General features: G+C 39.1%; 1 protein-coding gene across 2 annotated transcripts; it reads left to right on the plus strand.

Moving 5' to 3' along the window:
- Window positions 1-294: 294 nt before the first annotated feature.
- NAP1L1 (nucleosome assembly protein 1 like 1) lies at window positions 295-26121 on the plus strand. Of its 2 annotated transcripts, XM_063396437.1 has the most exons (15): window positions 297-441; window positions 13425-13459; window positions 14131-14219; window positions 15308-15410; window positions 16456-16597; window positions 17056-17136; window positions 17378-17506; window positions 18025-18096; window positions 18710-18849; window positions 20584-20729; window positions 20815-20834; window positions 21980-22102; window positions 23334-23366; window positions 23793-23843; window positions 25396-26121. In XM_063396437.1, exons 2-15 carry the CDS (start codon window positions 13443-13445, stop codon window positions 25429-25431), a joined length of 1182 nt encoding a protein of 393 aa, XP_063252507.1. In that variant the 5' UTR covers window positions 297-441; window positions 13425-13442; the 3' UTR covers window positions 25432-26121. The 2 variants fall into 2 exon arrangements, with proteins under 2 accessions (XP_063252508.1, XP_063252507.1); XM_063396438.1 differs by lacking the exon at window positions 23793-23843 and having other exon boundaries at window positions 295-441.

Here is a 26121-nt window from a genome sequence, read left to right on the forward strand (position 1 = left end):
GGCGGACCGAGGCAGCGGGGGTAACATCGGGGGTAACATCGCAGCCTGGCTGGCGGGCGGGCCCTGCCGGGGCCGCACCTGCCGGCGCCGCGCGCGCGGCGCGTTCCGCTGGGCCCGCGGGCGGGCGGCGCGGGAGCGGGCACGCGCCCGGGCCGGCACGGCCACGCGCCCCGGGGCTGAGGGCGGGGGCGGCTCCGCGCGCGCCGCCGCTCGCGCCCAACCGCCCTCGGCCAACGGCCGGCGCGCGCTCCCGGGGCGGGCGGGCGGCGCGAGGGCGCGCGCACGCGTTGCCAAGAGACGCGGGCGGCGGGGGAGGGGGGTTACGTGGTGACGTTAATTCTATATGAGCGCGAGCGGCGGGAGCGCGGGTCCTTTCACCGCCGGCCGCGCGGCGCCTCCGCCTCGCTGCTCCTGAGTCACCGCCGCCCGCGGGCCGCGCAGGTACCGCCCGAGCGCGGCCGCCGCCGCCGCCCCGGGCCGGGGCTGTGGGGGGCACGGGAGGCGGGCGGGCGGGGGGCGCTGGGCCCCCTTCCCTGGCGGGGAGGCCGTGGATGCCGGCCCGGCCTAGCGGGGCCCCGCGGCTGGCGGGACGCGGGCGGCCGGCGGTGCCCGTGCCACACCGAGTACTCCCCCCGCGCGGCCCGCGGGGCGGCGGCGCCGCCGTTCGCCCCCGGTCCCGCAGCGGGCGGCGCTGCTCGCCGCCTCCCGCGCGTCCCTCCGCCGCGCCCCGCGGAGCGCCCGGGCCGCGCTAGGCCGGGGCCCCTGGCGTGGCCGGAGCTGGGGGGAGGCGGGTCGGCCCCGCAACACGTGGGCGCCCGAGCGGGGCCGCGCCCGGGGAGCGGGAGGGCGGCGGGGCCGGAAAGCGGCGCGGGGAGGAGCGGGTGAGTGTCCGGCCGGCCGTGGGGAGGGCGCGGGAGGGGCTCGGTGCCGGTCCGGCGCGGGCCCGGCGCGGTGTGTGCGCACATGGCGGAGCGGGGAGCGGCGAACGGCAGCGCGGCGTGGCCTTGTGCCGCCTCCCGCGCCTTGTTCCCGCTCCCGTGCGGAGCCGCGGCGCGGCTGTGTTGTGCTGTGCTGCTGGCAGGGGGACCCAGAGATTCAGCCAGGGGGCGGGCAGCTCCCGCGTCCTGCCTCAGGGTAAAGTGGTGGCCCGGAGTTCAACATGTCGCTTCTCCGGGTGCCTGTTAGCTGGTATCGCCCAAATTAGTGTTCCCAAGGAAGGCTGAGAAACTGCCTGGAAGATTTAGTAACTACAAGTGGAAGTATTATCTTGTGTACAGCATTTATCTAGATCTTTGCACATATAAAACATACTCTGTCCCGTGTTGAATGTTTAGGGGCCTTACACTGCCGATGCTTGTAAGGCTTTCGATATTGAATAAAAAAACCTACTTCGATTGCTTGTAGAAAAAAACACAAACCTTTTTTGAAGCAACCGGTATAGTAGTAATATAGCAGCACCTTCCACAGTTTATCTCCAAGCTCACTGCAGTTAAGTATATGCTTGAAGCCCTGTTGTGATACACTTAACATTTAATGTTCTAACTCATTTGTGGAGGTAAGAGAAGTGGGCACGATATCTGCAAGGTATGACAAATACTTTCCTCTGTTTGGCCCCGCCTGGGATTTTAACATCTGCTGGTAGATCCAACATTAATCAGGCAGGAGATAGTGCCTGATCATTTTAATTACAGTCATGCAATGAAACTTAAGAGACGAGTTACGGCCTAAGGCTGTGAACTGCTGAAGGTATTTTTGACAAAAATGTTAGTAGCTTTTTAGCAGCCTTCCTGCTGTGCCCATTTTACAATGGTACTCTTTAAAGAATGAGAGAAGCACTGTACTTTGAAGCAGGCTGAGTGGTTTCCAGTCTCTTGTAAATCCAGAAATTATATTAATCCTTAAGGGAATGTACATACATGGAAATTTAAGTGACTTGGATGCTTCTGTACCAGACAAAAGTTGATGCCTCTCAGGTTTTGGGTACCTAAAACATTGATACAAGTGCTTCGAACAGGCCACTGACACCGGAGCTTGTGTGTGTGTCCCACTTAGTCCTGTGAGAGTGATACATGTTAGCAATCTTACTGCCCCCACTTTTTCTGTGCTTTATGACAAGCCTTGGATATCATGTACTATTGGTTTCTGAGGACAGAGTATTTTAGAATGTTGGTCCTGTGCACAGGTGGTGGTTTGGTGTTTTTCAGAGCTCCTGGTCTTTCTCTAACTTTGACAAGTCTAGGAAGTGAGTGTTGGAAGCACGCAGAAGTACCGTGCTGCATTTGTGCTGCCAGCCCAGTGTTGCCAGAAGTGCCAGATCTGCTGCAGCACTGCTTACATGTACACAGTAATGCTCCTACCGTTCTTGTGCATCATCTAGCCCCTGCCTCACTCAGAAACTATTCCTGTAAGCAGGGGGCACTTGTGGTGACCTGCTTACTGAACGCCCTGGAAACGGGTAGTGTGGTTTTTTCCTTAGCTTTGAGCATGTGCGCACAAATGAAACTGAAACCAAGGTGCTGTGGGCATGGTGTAATGAACCTTTGTTAGCAGAGTTTTCACAACCCTGACTGAGACTTGGATCTTCCAGGCTGTGTCCGCTGATACAGAACTCCACATCTATGAGGAAACTTCAGCTTACCCTGTACATTGGATAAAAAACCTGTTTATTCACTGAGCTCCTAAAAGTTAAAGCAAATGTAACAGGAAGAGCTCAACTCATCATGGCAGAAATTGCACTCCTTCAGGGAGTAAAATAGCTTGAGGATATTAATTTCAATTGTGAAAAATCTTCGGAGGAATAAGACAAGAATCTCGTTTTGAATTTTGGTTCAATCCTTTGGTGAAAGCCAGTTTATTCCAGTAGAACAACAGATATAATAAACCATGTCTCTGGTATCATCACCTTTTTGCTAATGTAGTTGTAATGCAGTTCATCTTCAGGTTCTAGTGAAACAGGTGCAAACATGGCATATCTTTAACTAAAGATCTGATTCTAAGGGAAACTGCAGGAATTGGACAGGTTATAGAAAAGGCAGATGCAGGTGTCCTTTCAATGCCTGTTTTTCTTCATCTGTATATGCATTCAGTGGAACTTCAGCTCTGTGATTTTCCATGACCCGGGAGTGCTTTGGTATTTGTGAGGTACTAATTGCCATTTACACAGAAGACAGAACTTTGCAGACAGAAAGGAGACTTTTTAATGCTGGTTTTATTTTAGTACAGCTGGAGGAGTCTTCTCAACTGGTCTGGGCAACTGCATTCCATCGAGCTTCTCCTTAGGGAAGTGGCTAGTAAATAATAGAGTGCAACTTCATAGTATGTGTTTAATCCAAGAAAGGGTTGTGATGATGGGTTTAATGCTTATAGGTCAGTTTTCATTTGTAAATCACTTAGCATTCAAAAGTGATTATAATTAAAGCTAATTCAATCTAGCTGATTCTCACTCAGCTCAGAGGTTAGTGTATTTCCTCATCAGCCAACATTGTTAATCTGGAGAGCAGGTCTGGTGTCATAATGTATTTGTCTAGAAAACCAGACATGCCTGGAAGGCATCACAAAAGTTGCTTGGGGATTCATTTGATGACCTTCCAAAAAATAAACTATTTAGAAGCAACATATGAGGGCTTTGAGGGCTTCCTACCCAAAATGATTCTATTGTTTTCTGAATCAGCAAAGTTAATGCAGAAGGAAAAACCCAAATTACTGATGTGGCCTTGTGTATTTAGTCATAACTTTGGACCTTAAGTTTTCAGAAAGACTTCACATATGGCAGTATAAAGCTTCAGTTGCATTAAAAAAAAAGTTTACCAATTTATCTTGGATGCTTTAGAATTACTTAAAAATATAAGTATTCTAAGATATGAACTAACCTGTATTTTCCTGAAAGATTCATCCTTTAAATGAACTTGCGTCATCTGCTTAAATGAAGACATCATCTCCATGTTAGCTACTTGTCAAAGGTTAAACTGCAGGTCTTTTCTAGATGGAAAGCTCTTTAGATTTCAGTAATGGAAAATACAGATGCATTTGGGGTCTGTGTGCTTAAATTTACGTCTGCACAGACATGACTTGCAATGGTGATGTCTCAGTTTAAATCTTAACCTGCAATAATGAATAGACAGTTTGCACATCAACTGTTTCACCTGGTCTTTGAGGACTATAGAACAAAGTACTACCGGTTTCTCCTTGGTAGGCTTTTATGTTCAAAAGGTGAAAGCAAATTTTAGATACAAAAACTCGGGGTTTTGGATGTACCTGTAGCTTTGAAGCATTCGATTGACGATTTTACATTTATTCTTTGAAAAACCGTCACTACCACCACCCAAATAACAAACAACCAACAAAGAAACCAGACCATGAGAGATATTAGAATTAGCCGAATCTTAGAGATTCTTTGATGTAGTGGATGCCTGAAATCTGGAATGGACAAACCCTTAGACTTCTAAGACCTAGGTTAGAAACATAAATGTTTGTTATCTTTTCTGACCATCTGCACGATGATTGGTTCAATCCATTACTTTATTTAGGTATTGTTTAATATGCAGTGTTTTAAAGGAAGGAGAAGCAGTTCTTTCAGATTTCTTGTGGGATGACTTGCCCATGAGGGAAAGTTTTGGCCCTAGTTAAAAACCTGACAGGCATTGAAAAGTCAAGTTGAGGAACACAGAGAGGGTACATGAAAAAAATTGTTCATATTGAAACCAAGTTTGAATCAGTTTGTTTTGAACTTCTTGTTAATCTACATATTTTTGTGTAATTTCTTGTTGCACTCCTCTCAAATACTATTAATATAAAATGTGAACTGCTTCTGTTGTTCAGGTATTCATGTTGCTAGGTCCTTAACTGAGCTACTTCCTCTCTTCAGTGTTGAGCAGTGAATGCAGTATTTTCATTACGGATGCATTACGGAAGTGGACAATGATCATATTTTGTATTGTGTGCTTTAGTCACTGTGCATTCGTTTCAGATCTTGCCACTTCTGCATGTTGAGTAGAAGTCTTTGGGAGGCTGCAAGTCATTGTATATGTCTTTACATAGCAGGTTTTTGACCTCTAAAGTAGTTGGAATTTCATCTTTTTATTTGTTACTTTAGATTTTAGTACTGTTTATTTTGCCTCACCTGGGTCACCCTTTAAGCAGTTGTTAATTCGTGATACTACAGTTTTGGAAATTACTCATCTTTGAATGTTTAAGTGTGAGCTGCTGTAGTGCTTTATGCTGTTTCTTGTGTGTGCAGGGTGGCTTTACCAGAAACATGCTTGCTATGCTTGAACTGGTAAGATCTTCATAGCACAGCCTCTTGATTATTCTACCACCATCTTCAGTGTTTCGGAGCTATCACATACTTCTGTATTGGTGCCAAAGGCCAGACGAGTGAAATTTGCAAGGGAGTATTTCTGAAGATGACTTTGTAAACAGTGCTCAAGTGCCATGGTTCATGTTCTCTACTACATGTTTATAATTGCTTTTTAAACTGCAGCTGTATTCATTTGAAAGTGCCTGGCTGAAACCACAACCATGGGCATTCTTCTGTTGGGTCTTTACTGCCAGTTGTAACATCTCATCCCAACAGCTTCCAAAATGTGTGAAAAGTTGTGACTGTGTTCTCTTTTTTTAGTGCACACTAACTTGGTAGTTGAAAACTGGGTGTTTTAAAGTTGGTAGTTTAGTAGTGGCCTGGCTTCATGGAAAAAATACTGAATGGAAGCTAACAAAGAAGTTGCTAAATACATTTTAGGAATGGCTTCTTGGTTAGTGAATGAATTTAAAATTGCATTAATCAGACATTCTAGCAAAAAGCATGCTTCTGAAACCTGTACATATTTTTCAGTGTTTTTTAACTTTCTTTTCACATAAGGATGCTTAGATGTTTTTGAAGTCAAATTGGATAAAAACTTTTCATGCTGCATCATGTGAGTTTTGCAGATAGCAACGTAATTGCCGATATGGTTGTGTTTGATTATGTGTGATCTAGGCAGCCAGTTAATGCTCTCTTTCCCATTGTTTGATGTTGTGGCATGCACAAGTGATTTGTTTTTTTAACTGTTAGAGTGCATCCTGCTACCTGAACAACTTTGTTAAAACACAATTATTTTTTTATTACTTTGCCACTTTTTAACAAACTGAATACCTGTACCAACATGAACTGTATTGAGAAGAACTGTCTTAGGAAATTTCAAACATTTCTTTATACATTAAGACTTTGATTTTGACCCTCTAAGATGGCTGCTGTTTTCCCAATTATCCATGATGGAAAGTAAAACCATAAAAAGCTATATTGGGTAGTTTGATAAAAAAAAATAAAGATACTTGTTAATTTTTACCAAGTTTGGATTTAAACTTGTTACTTTTCTAATAATGAAAGATTGTTCTAAGTAGAAATTGTTAGGTTTTCTGCTACAGAATCTTGGCATTCAGAACAAAGGCAACATTGCGTGCTAATTACCCTATTTTTAGAAGATGATCAGGGAGCTCAGGTCAGTAGCATAGACAAGCATGCAGATATAATTTAGTCCTGATTTTAATTTGAAATTTTATAGTCCGTCTCCTCGGTTACCCCTCAGTAAAATGCAGTAAAAATACTGCAAAGAGAGGAGTTCAGTATTTGTTGATTGAATTGTCATTTTGTGATTGAAAAGTTAGTTCAGGGAAAAGCCTAGAATGGGTTTCCATGTGAATGAAAACAAATCCTGCAGTTACTAATAGCTGAGTAATAATATTACTTATTTATATATTATCCCTCTGTTTTGTTTTGCAGAATTTGACTTTTTCCCATCAACTGGCATTCTCATACAAGTGTAGAGCACTTTTCAGTTGAAATGTGGAAAGTGTTTTTGTTCTGTAACATGTATACATGTATTGTGCGGAGACCTGCAAGCACTAGTAAAATAGTTGCATTGGCAAATGGCTTAAGTTGATGCCTTTACCTCAGGAGTTATTAGGTAGTGCAAAAAATACCACTTGAAGGGGAGAGAGCCATTTCAATTGTGTTGTTACTTGGTTCAGCATTATCATGTTTTAGTGTTTTTTGTTCTCTACAGCCAGATTCTGAATTTTGCTATATTACTGTAAGTGAGATGTAGCAGTAGTTTCACAGTAACTTCAAACTTGCCTAACCCTTTTCATGAGTTGTTATGAAAGGTACTTGCCTGTGGCAGCCTGTCTCTTGACCCTGCTGTTAGTTGTGTAACTGAAGGTCTGACACTGTACAAAGACATGCTTTGAACATTTTTTAACTTACTGTCATTTAGGCATTGGTGAAAGGAAGAGGATATGGGGTTATGCATAGCTAAGGAAGAACTACAATAGCTTTTCCAGCAGGGTTTGCTTTCTCTGACTTGAAGATCATTCAGAAGAAAAACTGGGTGTTCCCTTTATGGAAGGAATGTATCTCTCATGTGGTGATATGAGTGTTTCCCATCTTGAATATTTAAGCTCATGTGCGTAGCTAGAAGTTCTGAGTGTGTTTTGTGAAACACTGATTCTTGTTCAAATTTATTACCCTTTTCTGCTTTGTCAGGACACCTTACTTCAGCTTCTACTAAAGATTCTCACATATTGCCATGCCAGTTAGCATTTCTGCTGTTAACTGTGCATGACTTTTGCATATAGTGAATGATTCAGTTTTCTTTTTGAAGAAGAGCTAAATGTTCTTCTAGTTATTACTGAACTGTATGATCTTTTCTCACAACAATTTTCCTACTTGGTGATTGCTATTATTGCTTCTACTAACAGTTTTGGAATGAGTGATGCAGTTTTGGGGTTGTAGTACCAAGACATTTGAAGTGTGAAACTCTGTACCATGTACTGTGCACTTTTTAAACAATTCACTCGGTTCTTACCCAATTGTTTACATTGGAAAACACCTTTAAGATCACTATGCAGAGCATCTGAGCTCTTCAAAGTTCTGAACCTCTGTTAGACGTTTTGAGCAAACTACCCCAGACAATTATTTTGAACATCTGCAGTCAAAGAGTATTTTCTCATGGGCCTCTACACTATTTTAATTTTTGTTTTTTTTGTATTTTATTATGATTATGTAAGGAGAAATCTTACAAGTTGTCCTGGAATTCTAGGCAAGAACATCAGTTAAAAGTAACTTCTAGTAAATGTATTGCTCTTGAGTTTCCCAGTCTTAGGTGATAGTTGAACTTGGCTGGTGTAATGTCATTTGTTTGGCACCTTTGGTTTCTGCACACATTGCAAATAGTTTACCAGACTTAATCCTGATGATGTTTTTAATGCAACTAATTGTCCTCCAGCTGGACCTCTTTTCTTCACTGACATCTTAGTCCGCCACTTAGTTTGTTACCTTACGTTGCAGCTTCTGAATCCCACACAGGGCTCATTTGTTTTAGGTGTTTTCTCTTAGTGTATTGCGTTCAGCTTCCCAAGGCTTGCCAGGGACAGGAAGAGGCTGATTTGCTACTCTCTGGACAAGTTGACTTGTGTTTGTAGTGCTCTCAGTTTCTGAGTTCTAAGGAAATCAGTTTGGGCAAAAGGATAGTTTCTTTTAAAAATGTGACTTAATAAGGCTTGGCTGTAGCTGGGGTCTGATAGCCTCAAAAAACCTGTTTGTGGCTCTTGAACAACTTGAAAATTTCCTTTTAATTGCTATTCCAAGGTAATTGTGTGAGCAGTTTATCTAGAGAAGGGGGAAGAGGTGTTTCCTGAAAGGGAAGGTATGGGGACTGTTTGTGGCATGGTACACTCAGAGATGCTGAACTGCTGAGATGTGCTGTCAGCCTGCCAGCTTTGGGGCTTGTGCAAAAATGCTGTTACTTTGCTGGAGGAGCTGTGTCTCAGGAATGTCTTGCTGCCTCAGCAGACTTGTAGTTCACCTCGCTGTGACCTGTCTTCCTGAGGGCGAGCGGATGTCCGGGTAATCTAATAGTGGTGTGCTTACTTGGGACTCAGAAAGCTGATCTGAAACAGAAAAGGCTTCTCACCAAAGCCTGCGTCCTAGCTGTAACATGGCTAGTGCCTCTGTGCAAATTCAGATTAGTTTCTGTGTGGATAAAGAAAAGATTAGGAAGTGCTGAACACTTAGAGTTTGTATTTCTGTGTTCACTTATGTAAAATCACTTAGTGAAGAAACAATAACCCTTGAAAACTGAAAGCTCACTAATGACTAACTTGAGGATGAACACATGAACATTCTGCATGGTATCAAACTCCGTTTCTTGAAGAACATGACAGTTTATCAACATCAAGTGTCCTTTAAGCCTGATGAAGCTAATTCTCACATAGTCTTGATAAGTTTTAAATTTTTGGAGGGGTTTGCTAATTTTTAGTAATTCTGCAGGGTGCACTCAAAACTGTGGTTAAACTAGTGCTGGATTAAGTCTTCTAACCTTTCCATTTTGATAAAGGACATGCTTTCTTGTGATGCAGGCAGGCTTAAGGTACCTGTATGAAAGAAGTTTTAAATTTGAACCTTTAGGAAACTTCCACTGTAGCTTGCTTTTCTGTACTTTTGCTTTCTTTTTGTAGCACAAACTTCCTACACATTCTTTCCATCCCTGAAAAGATAACTGTTGCTTTTCTTCTGCATATTTTTACAATGAGCAACAAAACATTGTAAGTGAAGCCTGTGGGCTCTCTGTATTTGACTATAATGCAGTCTACTTTATTCAAACAGTTAGTGGCTGTAGCTGTTCTAGTAACAGGGAAATAAAATATTTTACTAGTAAGGTGGTTTTTGCATGCTGACTTTATACAGGGATGTCGACTGGCCTTTATTTGTGTTCATAAGCCTCTTCATGCAGTTGGAAGGCCTAGATTCCAAGCAGTATCTTAGTCCGAAACAATCACCTAGCACTGAAGCTTGAAGTAATACATCAGATATATCCAGGTTTGTTATAACCCTGCATTGACAACTGGTGAACTGGTATCTCCCTGGCATTACTTCAGGGAGTGGTGCTAGTGGTTTTGTTGCACACATGGCAAGGTGCACCTGCTGTTTATGAACCTAAATGCACCTATGAACGAACTGGGAAGGACAGCTGTGTCGTACGGAAAGTGGAGTGATACCAGTTCTATATTTAAATATTTAGTGTTGGGGAGGTACTGCAAAATAAATACAGCAGTGATGTATTCTAATGTTATTGATTGTGGTATGTAGTGTATTTGAAACTCTGCAGACTAGACCAGGACCTTGAACTGGGCATTGTGCAGAGACAATGGAGGTTGTTTGCTCTTGAGGAATACATTTTCTCAGTGCTTTTCTACAGTGTTTTTGTTTCTGTTTAGGTTTTTTTAGCCAGTAGAGCTGTGTTTGCAGAGAAGCTTATGGTTGTTTAAGGAAATGACAGTAAACAAAATGTGATACAGCTACATCTCTTCCATGTTAGTGGGTTGCACAGATTAGCCTAAATGTCTGCCAGCAGAGTTTTCTTGGCAGTGCCTTGTTGTCTCCTTACTCAAGAACAGTTGTCTAGAGCTGGCAGATAATTGTCGTGACAGACACTAGTATCTTCTCAGTTTGCAGAAAAACTCTTCCAACTGTGTACATTCTGATACTGAGTTGTGTAAAAAGTGGAGGGAAGATTAAAGGATTGGACATGAAAAAGACTGCTGCAAGGAGAATAGGAAAAATTGGATGAGACAGAGAGAAAAACACACTAGAGGGAGGCTCGGAAGTTGACAGCTGCTTGATACAGTCTATTTTAATTTCAAAAAAATCTTTGAAGAATGTTATTCAAAGTCTTTGAATAAACTGGGCCATAATTTGAAAACATACAGTGCTTGCATGGGTTGTTTAAGAGCCAGAAGCAGAGGGTGATAACTGCCCATTGTAATGGGGAGAGAGAGGCAGATGCTGGAGTCCCACAGGGTGCTGTAGATGAATGCCTTTAGCACTGTCAGAAGTGATCTTGGAAAGAGGATGAACAACGAAAGGATGGATGAAAGTTTGTGATGACAAGTGGTTGTTCAGAGGTGAAAACAAGGGCCCCGTGAGGAATTCAGTAACACCAGACTGCTGGTGAAGCTTCCTCTGCTACACAGTTGCATAGTGTAGAAAAATCTTAGATCTGATCTTTGAGATGAGTATTACAACTCAGAAACTCGAGTGATATCATCAGCTTACCTGCGTGGTTTTGGGGAAAAGGAGGACTAACTTCTGAAATAAGAAATTGTTACGACATTGTCAAATGCCTGCACTTCTGAGCCAGTGGTTTTTTCTGAATGTGTTTCTGGGGGCATACTTACCATGTCATTGCTTTTTTCCAAGACAGTGGCTAATGGCCCTTTTTGGAGATGGGCTGGATTGCCTCTTAAAGTTTTTAGGCATCATTTTTCATAGTCAAGCTTGTCTTCATTTAGGAAAAAAAATGTTTAAATGAACTGGAAGTTGATGTCTTTCAGAAAACCTCTAAGGTGTTTCAGCTGCTGTTTCATCTAGCTCACTGACTTGGAGAGACCACAGGGGTTGTGCTGCCACTGGTCACACCTTTGTTGAAAGAACTACCTTTTCTTTTATGGAAATTGAAGCTTTTTTGATAGGAGGAACAGAGAAAGGAAATGCTGATCTCTGCTAGAAGCATCACTGTGTTGCATTTGCAGAAAAATGTATGAAAGGCAGGTGAGCTGTGCATCTTATGTTCTTTTGCACAGCAATACTGTCAGTCTCCTTGAAATGGTCCTGCATTAAAAACAAGTTAAGAGGAAGTGTGTAAGGAGAAGGTTATGTATTTTTCATGGATACAATGTTGTGTGCATCAAAAATAATGCTAATTGTTGCATTGCTCAAGTAAAAGAGGGACCTGTATATGAGAGTTGTAATTGTAGTATGCTTTCAGTTTCTGTAGGTCTTCAGTCCATGCGATCTTCAAGAATGATATTCAAAGGAGAGTCTTTGGAACTGTTGTAGGGAATTGTTACATGTGTAAAACTGAAATTACAAGACAAGCAAATGTGATCTGAATAAAATGAGTCAAGAATATTGCTATAATTCTCCTTCCTGAATTGTTAGATGTTCTTTGGTTTCCGTTAAGCTGCCATTCTATTTATTAGCAAATACTGTATTTATTTTTTTGAAAGAGATGGACAAGTACTTGCTTCTCTAATTTTTCTGCATATTAGGGAATTGAATCTTTTTAATTACAGTCTAGAGCTTTATTTGGCACTTTGAAATTGTGGTCCTAAATGAGGATATCAGATCCTTTCTTTCCATTTATTTGTTGGGAAGTAGTTATGACACCAGAAAAAGAATTTAGATTATATTTACATAAAATGTAGGTGTCTAATTCTGAAGTTTAGATTCTAGCATGTTTCTTCGTATTGACTGTTAGTGTTCTGATTTACTGGGATTGTGTTTTTGTGCTACACTTTGGACAGATCAAATACAGTTTTCACTTTTTCTGGAACACATCCATCCAACACTTTGCTGAAATTCCCATTTGAATGCATTGTAAGGAGTTGAAATTCCTGGCGGAAACTTGAATTTGTTTAGCTTACAGTACAGCAGGAAAACTGGAGACTCTAAAGCATTGGTTTCCTTGCTTTCAGGGCCAGTGAATTATTCCTGGTAGTTGTAGCCTCCTGAATTACTGGCAGATGGTAGTAATGGAACAGTGTTTCCTTGTGCATGGTATTGTCTTTGACTTAAAGTTACCTAAAACATCCTTTTGGAGACGAGACTCCTAAGTACTTTCTTGTGGGTAGAAAATATTACTCATTTTGTAATATGTTTGAGAACATAGGTTCTTCATGGTATGGAAGATTTGCAATAGTATTTAATAGAATATTAAATGTTTCTAGTTGCTGTGTATGGAATATGTGTATGATTATACTGAGATACTTTAAAAAATTATGATCATTCAGGACATGGGAATTATTCATGTTAAATAGCCTGGCACCTGGCATCAATTTTTTTTGTAAAGTGTTGCAATATTGTAGATATTCTGAGGAATTACTTGGATTGGTTTTGTAAAGTTGAGATTAAAAGTAAAGCCACAAAAAGGCATCTTCATACTTGAATTGATTTATTAGCTAAGTATGCTCTGTCTGCAATCACATGCTGGAAATGAGTAAGCAGTTACCAGCACCCTTTTTGCTTCAGTTTTTCTCAGGTTATATTCCAATTTTACACTTAAGACTTATTTTCAGTCAGTGATCTTAGTACAGTCCTAAGATCCAAAACTCAACATGGCATTTTCTGGTACTTGGTGCTTCAATTTATGTGAGTAGATCTAGAGGTTCTAAACCAGAGCAAAGTTTTTCAATATTTCTGTATGTTTTAGGCTGAGAGCTCAAAATGTGCAAGGGAGATGTGCCACTCTTCAGACTGTAATATGTATTTATCATGTTTCATAAATCTGATATGGTTTGTGTTTCTTTTAGTATTATGGCACATGATCTTAGAGTTTGTAACTGAAATCTAGTGCTGCTGTTCTTATGTGGTTTTTTTCTTTTTTCTCTAGTGTTTGAAATCGAGCAGAATGGCAGACATAGACAAGTAAGTAAAATCTCTATGTTACTGAGGCTCTGAGTGTGTTCTGTGCCGTACTAGCCATGGTTGGGCTCTCCAGATACTGACCTTGAGCACTGTGGCAAGAGCTGAGGTTTATAGCACGTGGAAGAAAAGCTTATATTGCTCATGATAAATGGGTTTGTGATCTTAATTGTAAGTAAACATAAAAGTGGAAGAAGGCACAAATCAACTTTCTATGTTAGTTGGAATTCTGGAGGGGAAAACCAGATAGTATTTCCCATTCCTATTGTTACACGATAGGGTTTTTTCTATACTTCGAGTGCTCTTATTTTGTGGCATTTGAAGTATAGTTTAGGTGATCCTACCCACAGTTCTCAAGGCCTGCACATCTTAAGGAGGATATGTGGAGCAGAAGGAGGCTTTGACTGGTTGATAAGGACAGGAGATGAAGGAATTCTTTACTAAAGGAAACTTTGTAATTCTGGAAAGTTGCTAATTCTTTAAACCTTGCTGGGTTTGTCAAACGTGAAACTGCTGTGAAGACAAATTTGGCTTTGTTTGGTTATTAAGACTTGTTTGTCATAGATGAAAAGATGCAACAGTTTGTTTCTACCCACATAATCTCTAATTTGAACTAGGCTCATTGTAGTATTTTATAAAATTAATTTCTTGATGCTGTTGAATATTTCTAATAGCAAAGAACAGTCTGAACTTGATCAGCAGGATATGGAAGATGTTGAAGAAGTAGAAGAAGAAGAAACTGGTGAAGATGGCAACAGCAAAGGTAATGTTGAAACAGAGAGTTTCTAAACCTCTAAAAACATATGTGCTTTCTAGTTAGTGTGTTTAAAATATTTTACTTCAAAAAATAATAGGAAATGGTAAAATAATTTCAGATGTGCAATTTTATTTTAAGTTCTGAAGCAAGGACTTTTTTCAAAATGTGTGATTTTTTATTAGTTGTCTGCAGTTACTCATTTTAGTCATGTTAATGCCAAGTTCAGGCAGTGCTGGCCACCTGTATCGTTGGAAAAGACAGGATTGTTGTGAATATGTGACTGGATTATTTCAAAACTGCAAGCAGTGAAAAAACTTCACAAATGTAAAGCTTTAGGTATAAAAAATTGATGTGCATGTATATGTGTGTATCTCTTTTTGATGAGTTGTTTTGTAGTTTGCTGCTGAGTTGACAGTGAACAGAACAAACCATGTTTAGTGTTACCACTCTTAAAGTTAATAAATGCTTTTTTATTTCCCCCTCAACAAGAAACATAAGCACATATCAAAATACTTGTTTTGTCAATGCTGACCAGTCTTAATTATGCTTTATATTTAAAGTGTGGGGGCACAGAGGGAATCTAAAGAGCAATTAGCCAAAAGAGAAATAACTAATAATGTCTGCATGTTACGTGGTTGCTTGAACAGAATAATAACAATAAACTAGAACATTTTGCTCAAGGTGTTATGCTTTGCTAATCTGTTGAAAGAAGTGTTTTCAAAACTGGATTGCAAAACGTGGGGGAACACATTCATTAGCTGAAGTAATTAAATGGCATACAGTAATTAAATGGTAAGTATTCAGGTGTCCCACAGGAACCTAGAGATGAATAATGTGTATTTTTGGCGATTTCCCATCTATTGGAGGTGAGAATCAGAGGGGAAATTATACTGTAGGAATCCTGGAGGGAAATTGGATTTTATAAATCAGAAACTTGTTTTGGTAGTAGGATAACGTGACACAGTTTTAAACAGTTCTTCTTCATCTGTAATTCTTGCTTGTCCAATTTTCCCTTTTTTTATGCACAATTCTTTTTTTAAAGATTGGTCCAAAAGTTGCACTTTGTGCTTACATAATTTTCTTTTTAAACTCAGCTCGGCAGTTGACTGTGCAGATGATGCAAAATCCTCAGATTCTTGCTGCCCTTCAGGAAAGACTTGATGGTCTGGTAGGAACATCTGCAGGATACATAGAAAGGTACAACATTTGTTTAGTATGAGCAGAGTGTTAAAATTATTATTTTGTTTGGTGAGCAGTGTTGTCTATAGCATTTGTGGTAGTAAACCACTGTGCTGCTCAGATAGCAGAAAAACTAATATAGTCTGTAGTGCATCTCAGAATTGAAGAGTTTTTATTTGAGGTCTCTTGAAGAGAAGAACTTACAATGGCTGACGTTTTCCTCTGCAGTTACACTATGGCACGCTTCTTAGGATACTTTCCTGCTCCTTGGAATCTCTTTTGTAGCTTTGCCTTGGTCATGAAACATCAGTTATTTAACCAGTAGACAGATACTTGGAGCCCTGGTGTCTCTAGTACAGTCATTTTATGCTTAGACTGTAACGATTTGATGATACAGGAATGTTATTAGCAGTACTTATGTGCTTTTCTCCTGTATCAAAGCTTACTATTAATTCTTGCCAAAATTTTCCTTAGTTGATCTGCATTTATGAGGCATGCAGTAATTGCTTTCCTTGTACACATTTGTAATGCAGTGGCTCATTTAGCAAACCAGTTCTGGCTCACTTTGGGTCAGACAGTGTTTGAAGACAGTGCTACCAGCTGCTGCACTCAGCGAAACAAAGCAGCAAATTTTGAAGATTAAATTTCTTAGCAAAGAATAACTCAACCATCTTGAATGTTTTCATAAAACCAAGCAAATTAATGGTGAGACCTTTCTTAGTTGTATTCAATACTACGATTTTACTTTATTACTCATTGATAATGTAAAATTTTTTAGAATGAAGACTGATTACACAAGTTTCTCTCATGATTTACCCAGGGGTTTAAAATACTCTGGTTCTTTTTAACTGTGGTTGAGCCTCAGTTTAAGAGCTTGTGCTAGGGATTTCAGTCCTGTTGGTGAAATTGGTTGCAGCTTTTATTTAAACTTTCTAGAGCCTAAAATAGAGTGTAAAATGTGTTGTGGTACAAGTTGGTTAACTTCCAAGGGGTCTGGTTAAGGAGAGATCAATATGTGCTTAAAATGCAGTGTTAGTAACAGTTCTGTCACTGAATTTTTCAGCTTGCCTAAAGTTGTTAAAAGACGTGTGAATGCTCTCAAGAACCTTCAAGTTCAGTGCGCACAGATAGAAGCCAAGTTCTATGAGGAAGTTCATGAGCTGGAAAGAAAGTATGCTGCTCTCTATCAGCCCTTATTTGACAAGGTATTTTAATGCTACTCTGATTTATACTTTTAAGCTTCATCTAAAATACAAGGGAATGTAAAAAACCAGAAAACTTACACATGTTCTGAATTAATTTGGTCTTATATGTGCACATTCAATTGATACAGTTTTGCCATCCAAGTGAATATCAACTAAGATTAACAGAGTGAAAAGTTGAGTCTGTTTCATAATTATCAAAAGGACTTCAGTATATCAGACCTCATTTAGTTGAGCAGATGTCAGATGATACCGTTACTTTTCTGGGACTTTGGTGTTTATTTTAGTGTGTTGAAAACCTTCTAACTGCTGAATCTATCTTCTAGAGCCAGAAGAAAAGATTTGGATAAGTAGTTAATGTATTACTAGCTGTGTAATTTAGGATTAGGAATTTTTTGGTTAGGGCATTGCTGATTGCAATGACTAGGAAATTTGAAAATATTCTTGGTTTAATCTTCCAGCGAAGTGAAATCATCAATGCCATTTATGAACCTACAGAAGAAGAATGTGAATGGAAAGCAGATGTTGATGAAGAAATTTCAGTGAGTATCTTAACCGGTTCTCATTAATATCTCAAGCTTAAGCATGAAATAAGATTCAGTAAGCTGAAGTTTTATAAAAAACAGGTTTGTAATGATTATTTGCTATTAATAATGTTGCTAATTCTTAATGGTTGCTTAAAGCATCAACATGACACTTAATTGTACTGGTATCCACAAAGAATTGATGAACCTTATGGGCACTCTTAAAATTAAGCAAACCCAATATTTTTATTTTCTCAAGGAGGAAATGAAAGAGAAAGCTAAGCTCGAAGAAGAAAAAAAAGATGAAGAAAAAGAAGACCCTAAAGGAATCCCTGAGTTTTGGCTGACAGTATTCAAGAACGTGGACTTGCTCAGTGATATGGTTCAGGTAGGTGGTGGTCTAGCCTTGTTTACAGTTGCATTGGTAATCAATCCAAGTGTCTTTAAGAAAGCAGTGGAAACACTACAGTGCTTGGTATATCTGTTGGGGAGCAATAATGGGACTCTCACTTGGGTGTCATCCTCTGGTAGCTTTTCAAGTGAGAGTACAGGGCACTGAAATACCTCCCTGCTGTTTTATTTTTTGAACCTATTCTACTAATAAATTTTCAGTGCTTACAGAAGTGTATGTGAAAAGTGTGTAAAACATTACTAAAAAACTGTACGTGGTGTTTGCATGGGTTTTGGTTGTGTACTTTATTGGAGGCTCTGTACGCAGCCATTATGAAATGTATGTACCATATGTTGCCACCTGCTGGTCATGTTCATGGAAATATTTCAGTGTTGTAACAAGGTTTTTTTTATAAGCAAAACTTGTTCTAAACATGGCTTTTTATCATTGCGAGGCCTTAAATCTGTGTATAATTGAATGCTATGAAAATTAAATACACTCTGTTTTCTCTACAGGAACATGATGAACCTATCCTGAAATACTTAAAAGATATAAAAGTGAAATTTTCAGAAGTTGGGCAGCCTATGGTTAGTTTGACTTAATAAACAAGATTACTTTTCTGTTATCTTGAGAATTATTTGTATTTTAGCAACATGGTCTGTGATAGCCAATTGTCTTGTGGAAATCATGAGAAAATATACAGCTGCTGCTCCTGAGAAAGCAGTACAAGGTCTAGTGCTAGTCTTGCTCCACCCTGAATGAATGTATGCTAAATTTAACCTTCAACTTTTGATGAGATTGGCCTTAATATCTGATAAGTTAAGTTTCACCACTGCATTTCGATACCTTTGGGTACTTTTTGTGTAACTGCTGTAATTTCATATATTTCCCTGGCAGAAATTGGACAATTTTCTAATATTTTTAAATTTAGAAATTCTTCCTATACATTAGTAACAGGAAAACTGTGTGCTGGGAGATCTGTCATTAGTGAAAGCAGTATAATGACTAGAAAGTGCAAGATCAAGTAAACGAAAAGATTTGAAGATCTATTGTACAGCTTGGGTAGCAAATTCTAGAGTAAGTTATGGGTGTATTGGAGAAAGATGTATTCTGTTGCATGTGTATTGTTTGGATTTAGGTGTTAAGAAGTTAAAGGTGTTTGTAAATAACTAAAGTTACTGTTCTGCAATTCTTTTTAAGAGTTTCACATTAGAATTCCATTTCGAACCAAACGACTACTTCTCAAATGAAGTGTTGACAAAGACATATAGAATGAGGTCAGAGCCAGATGATTCTGATCCCTTTTCCTTTGATGGACCAGAAATCATGGGTTGTACAGGGTAAGTGCTAATAGATAGCTTGAAGGCAATATAATGTTCTCTCCTTAGCATTGTCCAGGTTTAGAGTTTTACAGCATCCTGGGGAGGTGCTGGAAAAGATATTCCCCTAATAACTTGTAACCAACTAGATTTGACACGAGTTTTTTAGTTGTTATCAATAACTTCAATACAATATAGAAAAACATATGATTTGTATTTCATAATTTATGAGCATATGTATTATATAGGCATAGAAATTTAAAATGCACTCAGTATTTATTTAGAAATACTGTTCTGCAATCAGTAAAGGTGAATTGAAAGGTGGATGGTGGTATCTTTTAGCAGGTCTGGATAGCTTTTGCTAGAATTTGATTGCTTCCTTTACTCTTTTTGTATGTCTGACAATGCAGCATTTTGAGGAGTTTATTCCAGATTTACTTTTTATATTGCTGTTGTCAATTTTGTTTTATAAGCATTGAATGTTTGCCTTTCAATGTCTGCCTATTTAAGACATGGAGAACAGTCATCATAATTCATGGTTACTCAATTTAAAAAACTGTCACACTCCTTTCTTAATGAAATCTTCTGTTTTAAATCAGTGAGGTAATTTTTTCTCTACTTGTCCCTTTTTTTGTGAACAGAGGGATGAGAGAAAACTGTGTTATACATAATTATCCTTGTGAGCACACTTGGGCCCATTTGTTCAGTAGCTTTTGTGTTCAAGTCTCCAATGTTTTGACTGCTCTTCTGAGTAATAACAACTAAGTTACAGCCTATCACTGCATAGTCAGTGTTGGTTTTACTCTTATCTGCAGTTGCTCATACTGACTTATTTTACCTCTTTATTTCCCAGTCACTTAACATATTTTACAAAGTCCTGTAAGATTTAGTTTTAAGTTCCTGGGTAGCTTTAATTAAACTGTTTTGTCTCCCCCAGTTTGGACTGATTTGAAAACCATGAATCTTGGCAGAGTTTGGTGTGAGATGCCACTGCTTCTGTAAAAATAATTAACTCCTAATCCTTGTTTTCTCTTTTAGCTAAGACAGCCCCTTCATGTCCCAAAGCAATTCACTCCATTTCTTTGAGTCTGTAGAAGAATCTAATCAGAAACTTCTGCAAATGCAGTTAGTTTCACTGATGGGACTTTTTCATTTACTTGCCACCAGAATGCTTTGACTGTTAGAGAAGCCTGTAGGCATGATTTTGCTCTGTAAGCAGGATAGAGTTAAAAAACCCCAAAACAGCAAAACCCAAACAAACAAATATAACACAAGAAGAAAAAACCCTCACAAACAACTCAAAATCAGCCAAAAACTGCATCTCTAGTTGATGCATTGTTTTAAGCACTTACTGGTTATAATGATACATGTGGTGGACTTTGGCATATTACTAACATGGCCAAATATGACATTACTTTATGATGGATAGGTGGCTCTGAAAATGGTGCAATACTAGTTGTTGATAGAAAACTGGGCTGTACCTGGTAGCTAATGAAAATTACCATTTCAGAGATAGCGTGAAGAAGAAAAAAATTGTGCATGGAAATAATTCTAAAATGAACCTGTTACTCTTGTTCTCAACCTATAAACTAATGAAAAGATAGCACTAAATAAATACTACCTTCATATTTTCTCTTCCCTGTGTCTCTTGCAGTTGTGATAGTCTCATTAGATACTTGTAACAAGCGGAATGGTATTAAGCTGCAGGTGGTTGTGGGTTTTTTCCCTGTCATTTATTTTTTATTTACTCTTTAGTTGCCAAATAGACTGGAAAAAAGGAAAGAATGTTACCTTGAAAACCATTAAGAAGAAGCAAAAACATAAGGGCCGCGGAACAGTCAGGACAGTGACAAAAACTGTTTCCAATGACTCTTTCTTCAACTTTTTTAGTCCTCCTGAAGGTAAGCTGAATACTAATTTATGTGTATTAACTTGAAATGTAGAATATATCTTACTCACTTGTTTCTTCTGTTCTTTTTTCTACAGTTCCTGAAAGTGGAGACCTGGTAAGTTGGCTTATTTAAAAAATTATGGGAGTGTTTATGGCATTTTAGAATTTACTAAACAGCCTCAGCTTTAACTGAGAATACTTATGAGGAGTAGTATGTATTTTAAACTTCCTGTTTTAGAAAGAGTGCTTGAGTTGGATGATAGAGTTTAGTTTAGTCAACTTTAACAGTTTATGCTTCCTGAAAGCTATCTTACAAATTGTTAACAGTTGTAGAAATGTAATAATCTACATTATTAGTCTTTGATTTAATGGGTGGTGTAAGTCTCTCCCTTCAGGCATTCTTTGGATGATTTTATTTAATGGCTGAATGTATCCAGTTTGTGTTTTATTCTGTTAAAAATTTCTCAAGCTGTTAACTCTTGAAGAAAGTAATGAAACAAGAACAGAAAACTGCAAGAGCCTGCTTTTCTGTGTGCTCACTGTGGCAGCAAGCCATGTTTTTGTAAGGAGATAAACTACTAAAAGTACTTAACAGTAGGGAATATGTTATGCAGTTTGAGTGAGAAATATGAAATTAAAGCTTCCAGAAGCATGCTGTTAGAATTCTAGTTGGCATGGACACCAAAGGCTGTATGTTCATAATGTTTAGAAAAACAAAATATGAAGTCTTTTGAATTGAAAATAATTGCTCAGATGGGAGATAGCAGAACACTTGGTATGAAAACCAAGAAGACTGCAAGTCTCTGGATCAGAGAGCATTTTTAGATGTTCAGGTGCTTCAGTAGTGGCTTTGTCTAATGGAAATCAAGAAGAAGATGCAGTGTAGGAACCAGAAGTAGGTTGTAAAATCTTTAATGTGGTAGGCTTACTTGGCTGTTGTTCAGTTCTTTAAGAGTATTATGCATATGAACTGAAAGTCTGTGGGAGATATTAAATAATATTTATACTTGGAACAAAAGAAACTCCAGAACTGTGTATAATTAGGCTCACCGGAGCAGCAGCTCCTCACTGTACAATGCAGGTGGGCTGTTGAATGTGTCAAACTTGGCCCCTCAGTTTCAGTTCTGTAAAGCGGCTCCTGGAATCAAACAGTCAGTAATTGGATTTGTGTAAATCTGGCCACATCAAAATCCATGTAACTTGTGTGTGTCAAAAGTAGTTACCATCTTACAGTTTAGGAAATGATATTGTTTTATGCAGGATGATGATTCTGAGGCAATCCTTGCTGCAGACTTTGAAATAGGTCATTTCTTGCGTGAACGTATAGTTCCCCGGTCAGTTTTGTACTTCACTGGAGAAGCTATTGAAGATGATGATGATGACGTAAGTATAATGTTCGTTCAGAACACTAAAAACCCTGAAATAATGCTGTTTAAAGACCTTGGGTAATTTCTTACATTGGTATCTTCAGAATGGGATGTACCCATGTTAGTTGCAGCAGAGCTTCCTAGACTGTTCAGGAAAGAGCAGCATAGAAATAATTCATCTTTGAAGTAGTGACTTCAGAGTTTTGTGGCAAAAGCAGCAGTAAAGCTGGTCATCTAGAGGATGTCATAGTAGCATTTTGTGTATAGGCATTCCTAGAGAAGTGTACCCAATACTTTGAGGATCTGTAATGAGCTACCAGAGAACAAATGAGACTGTTTATTTAGCTGCTCAGCCTCTTCTTTGTGCTTACAGTGATGTTGGGCTATGAAGTTTTAGGAGATTCAAGCCTCATCTTTTCAAAAGTACTCTCTTACTAAAAAAAAAAAAAAGCCAGATAAGCACATTCAAAGCAAAAATAATCAAAACAAGTTCGGCAAAAGCTTTGGTGTTTTAGAAGAGCTGAGCTTGAAATTGACAAAGCACAAAGCCTCAGAACTTTATACAGGTGTAAAACATTTTTCTGTTGCTCCCTCCACTCAAACAGGGACAGTTTGACTGTTACGATGGCTTAGATAATCCTGTCTTAACAATAAATTTTAGAATCTAAACAGTTGGCCCTTGTTGCAAAGGCTTGGCTGGGGCTGTGGAGGAGGGAGATACTGACAGGACGGGTTGCCTTGGGCTCCACTGTCCCCTGCCGTCCCCAAGTGGTACCACAGTGTAATCAGCTGCAAGGAACAGGGGCCATCTGCTCTGCCAGAGCTCACCAGGGGATGCTGAACATTGCTCATGCTGATGCAAAAAAGATTTTTAATTCTCACAGACACAGATGCTTCTAGGTTCAAATTGAAAGAGACTAGGTTTATATTACATATTGGGAAAAAATCTTTACTGAGGGTAAAGAAGGTTGTAAGACACTGGAACAGGTTGCCCAGAAAACCTGTGGATGTCCCATCCCTACATATACTCAAGGGCAGGTTGGATGAGACTTAGCAACCTTGGTGTAGTGGAAGGTTTCCCTGCCTTTGGCAGTGTGATTAGAGCTAGATGACCCTCAAGGGCTCTTCCAACCCAAACTATTCTGTGATTCTCTTAAGATCACAATACAGAGTGGTCTCTGGCATCTATGTGAGCTATAAATGGCTACATTTATGATGCTCTCAAAACTATTTATTTTCTCTTCTAGTATGATGAGGAAGGTGAAGAGGCAGATGATGAGGTAAGATGACAGATGTCCTTGATTCAAATAGTTTCCCTGTTGTAGTTTGTTATCTTGAATAAGAGTTCCTTTAGTTTTTGCATGTTCTGGACACTAAGTTTAAGAATTACTTCTGAAATAAGATAGAACATCCTGTTTTGTGTATCTCAGATGAATAATTAAAAAGACAAAACGAACAACCAACAAGACAACAAGAACAAAATAACAAAACCCAAACCAAGCTAAGACAACCCTTAAGATATCTTAAAAATTAAGCTGCTACTGATGTCAAAAGATATGCTTTATGGCGGATAAACTAATACAATATGTGTAACATAAGGTGGTAATTAATGTGTTTCTGAGTGCAATTCAATCTTAACTTTGATGAAAATGGCTCCGGAAGCTGAATGTGGATAAGCTAGAGAAATATTAAGTGTTTTCTTTCAGGAGGGAGAAGAAGAAGCAGATGAAGAAAATGATCCTGATTATGACCCAAAAGTAAGGAATTAAAATGAATGTTTAAAGTTCGTGTATGCGTACAGACATTTAAAATTTTATCTATGTTGAATCTTGATTTTAGTTTAAGTATTAAACCAATAATTCCTATGGGGGAGCATGTTTTGTTTTGAGGCTATTTCGGGCCTAATTCTGACAGACTAAAATTGGTAGAGAAACTTTTACTAAGTTCTTTCTCCAGGAGTCATTTTGTAAAAGTGACTTTTGGCTTTGAGCACTGAGGTTAGTCAGGCATTACAAAATAGGCTCTTTCACATTAGGTAAATGGCAAGTTTTCCATTGTTCGAGGTAGCAGAAGTCAAGGTTCAGGAATGCATCTACAGCCAAGTCCTAAAATGTGAACAGCCAAGAGCAACTGGGAGATTTCTTATTCTATGGGAAGGGAAAATCACTTATCGGGCTGGAAAAATGATCATGAGCCACTCAATTCATAGCTTTTTAATAGCTGAGAGAAAGGCACATCTGGCCACCTGAAATCATCAGATGTGGTAGGTGAAAGTTGCAGTCTTGGAGTATGTGAAGTGCTCCAAAATGCCTGCTGTTAAAAGGGCTTATCATTTCAAATGAGTGATTTTCAGTAGGAATGATTTGGGCTACTGTCAAGGTACTGTTAAGAAAATTACGTAATCTTAGCATTGTACATAGAAAGGCAGGGTACAAACTTGTAATCAAAATGTATGCCTGTCTTGGTGATGTTTGATTTGCTATAGTGTATTCAAATTGCTTCCTAGTCAAGAAAGTTTTGGAATCCAAATGAAACCAGCTGCAAGTTGGACTTATTTCCACCATTTCAGATTACTTTTCTCAGTGAAACAACTCAGAAAGGGCTCAGTTTCAGAGAGCTGCTCAAGGGCTAGAGATAGGAGTGGTACTATAGTGCTGCAAGCTGATCGTAGGCTGTAAGCCAGCTGAATTTATTAAAGTGCTGAGGTCCTAGAATAGCTGGGGGGAGTAAAACCTGCAACTGAACTCTGCCCACCCAAACTTCCTTGAATTCCCATAACTTCCTTGAATTCCCATATTGCTGTGGCATATTACTGGCTGTCTGTTTCAAGAACAGAAGAAATTTTCCGTGTTAGAATTTTATAACAAGTAGAATTTATTGCAAAAGATGCCTCCAGAGCATTAGGAACTGTGATTTGGCATTTCATTGCATTGCTCTACACAGTGTCATCTGGCATAGGGCCAGACTCTTGTTACTGCCCATAGGAAGTTTGTCTCAAACTGTGAAGAGGATCTGCATGCTTCTTCTGAGCTGGGTTGTTTGTTAATTCACAACACTTTTATCTTTTTTCCAGTTACAGTGTCTTTTAGAGTACTTCACCACACTTAGTTCTGAACAGGTTTTTATTCTGGATTGTATCCTGATGTGCCAGCAAAGCCAAAATAAATGCAGTGTGGATATTGCTGCATGCTAGACAATGAGTGCAAGGGAAAAGATGGAAGATTATTGCAGCTTGAGGAAGCATGCTTAGCAATGTTGATCTTTTAAAATACTTATTTCTATAAACTGGTTTTCCTTTTTTCTCAACAGAAGGATCAAAACCCAGCAGAATGCAAGCAGCAGTGAAGCAGTGTGTCTGTGGCCTTGAGGATTACCTGCACTGTAATAGCCTAAACACAACTATTAGTTACTTACAGCCTTATGTTTTGTATCTTGGTAGAATTAAGTAACCAATTTGTTAAAAAAAGAAATTGAACACTTAAGAACCAGTTTAAAATGTAGGTTCAATCTACCTAGCATTTTAACAGTATAATTTTCTGCCAATATGTAGAATGCAGTAAATGCCCTAAAGCATGAATGTTAATTCATTGCTACATAGTTTGGTTCTTGTGAAGTCTTTGTCATGTAGCTATTAGACTGCAGCTGTGAAGATGATCAGAACTGTTAACTGAGACCAATATTTGTTAAGAGAAAACCCTCTCCTGAAGAACCAACCAAAGTATTTTTTCAGCCCAGTAGTCTGAACGGGTTTAAGTCTGCTTGCACTAGCTGTGCCTTCATTACTTTGTTATAGAAATGGCAGTGACTTCTACTAACTAGGAGATGATGATACATTTTGGATTTGACTACTTGAGAAGACTAGTATAACTTGTTTAATTTCCCGATGAGACCACATTAAGCATTCATAACTGTCAGCTTGTTTATGCTATGGGTTTTGTATTTTATGTGACATAGTGATCTACAAAAGAAACCTAGTCATCATATTAAGGTTATTGTTTACCACAGGGGTGTGAATAAAACCTAGTATTTTCGGAA

This window comes from Prinia subflava, chromosome 4 (assembly GCF_021018805.1).
Source record: "Prinia subflava isolate CZ2003 ecotype Zambia chromosome 4, Cam_Psub_1.2, whole genome shotgun sequence".
In the NCBI taxonomy this organism is placed as follows: Eukaryota; Metazoa; Chordata; class Aves; order Passeriformes; family Cisticolidae; genus Prinia; species Prinia subflava.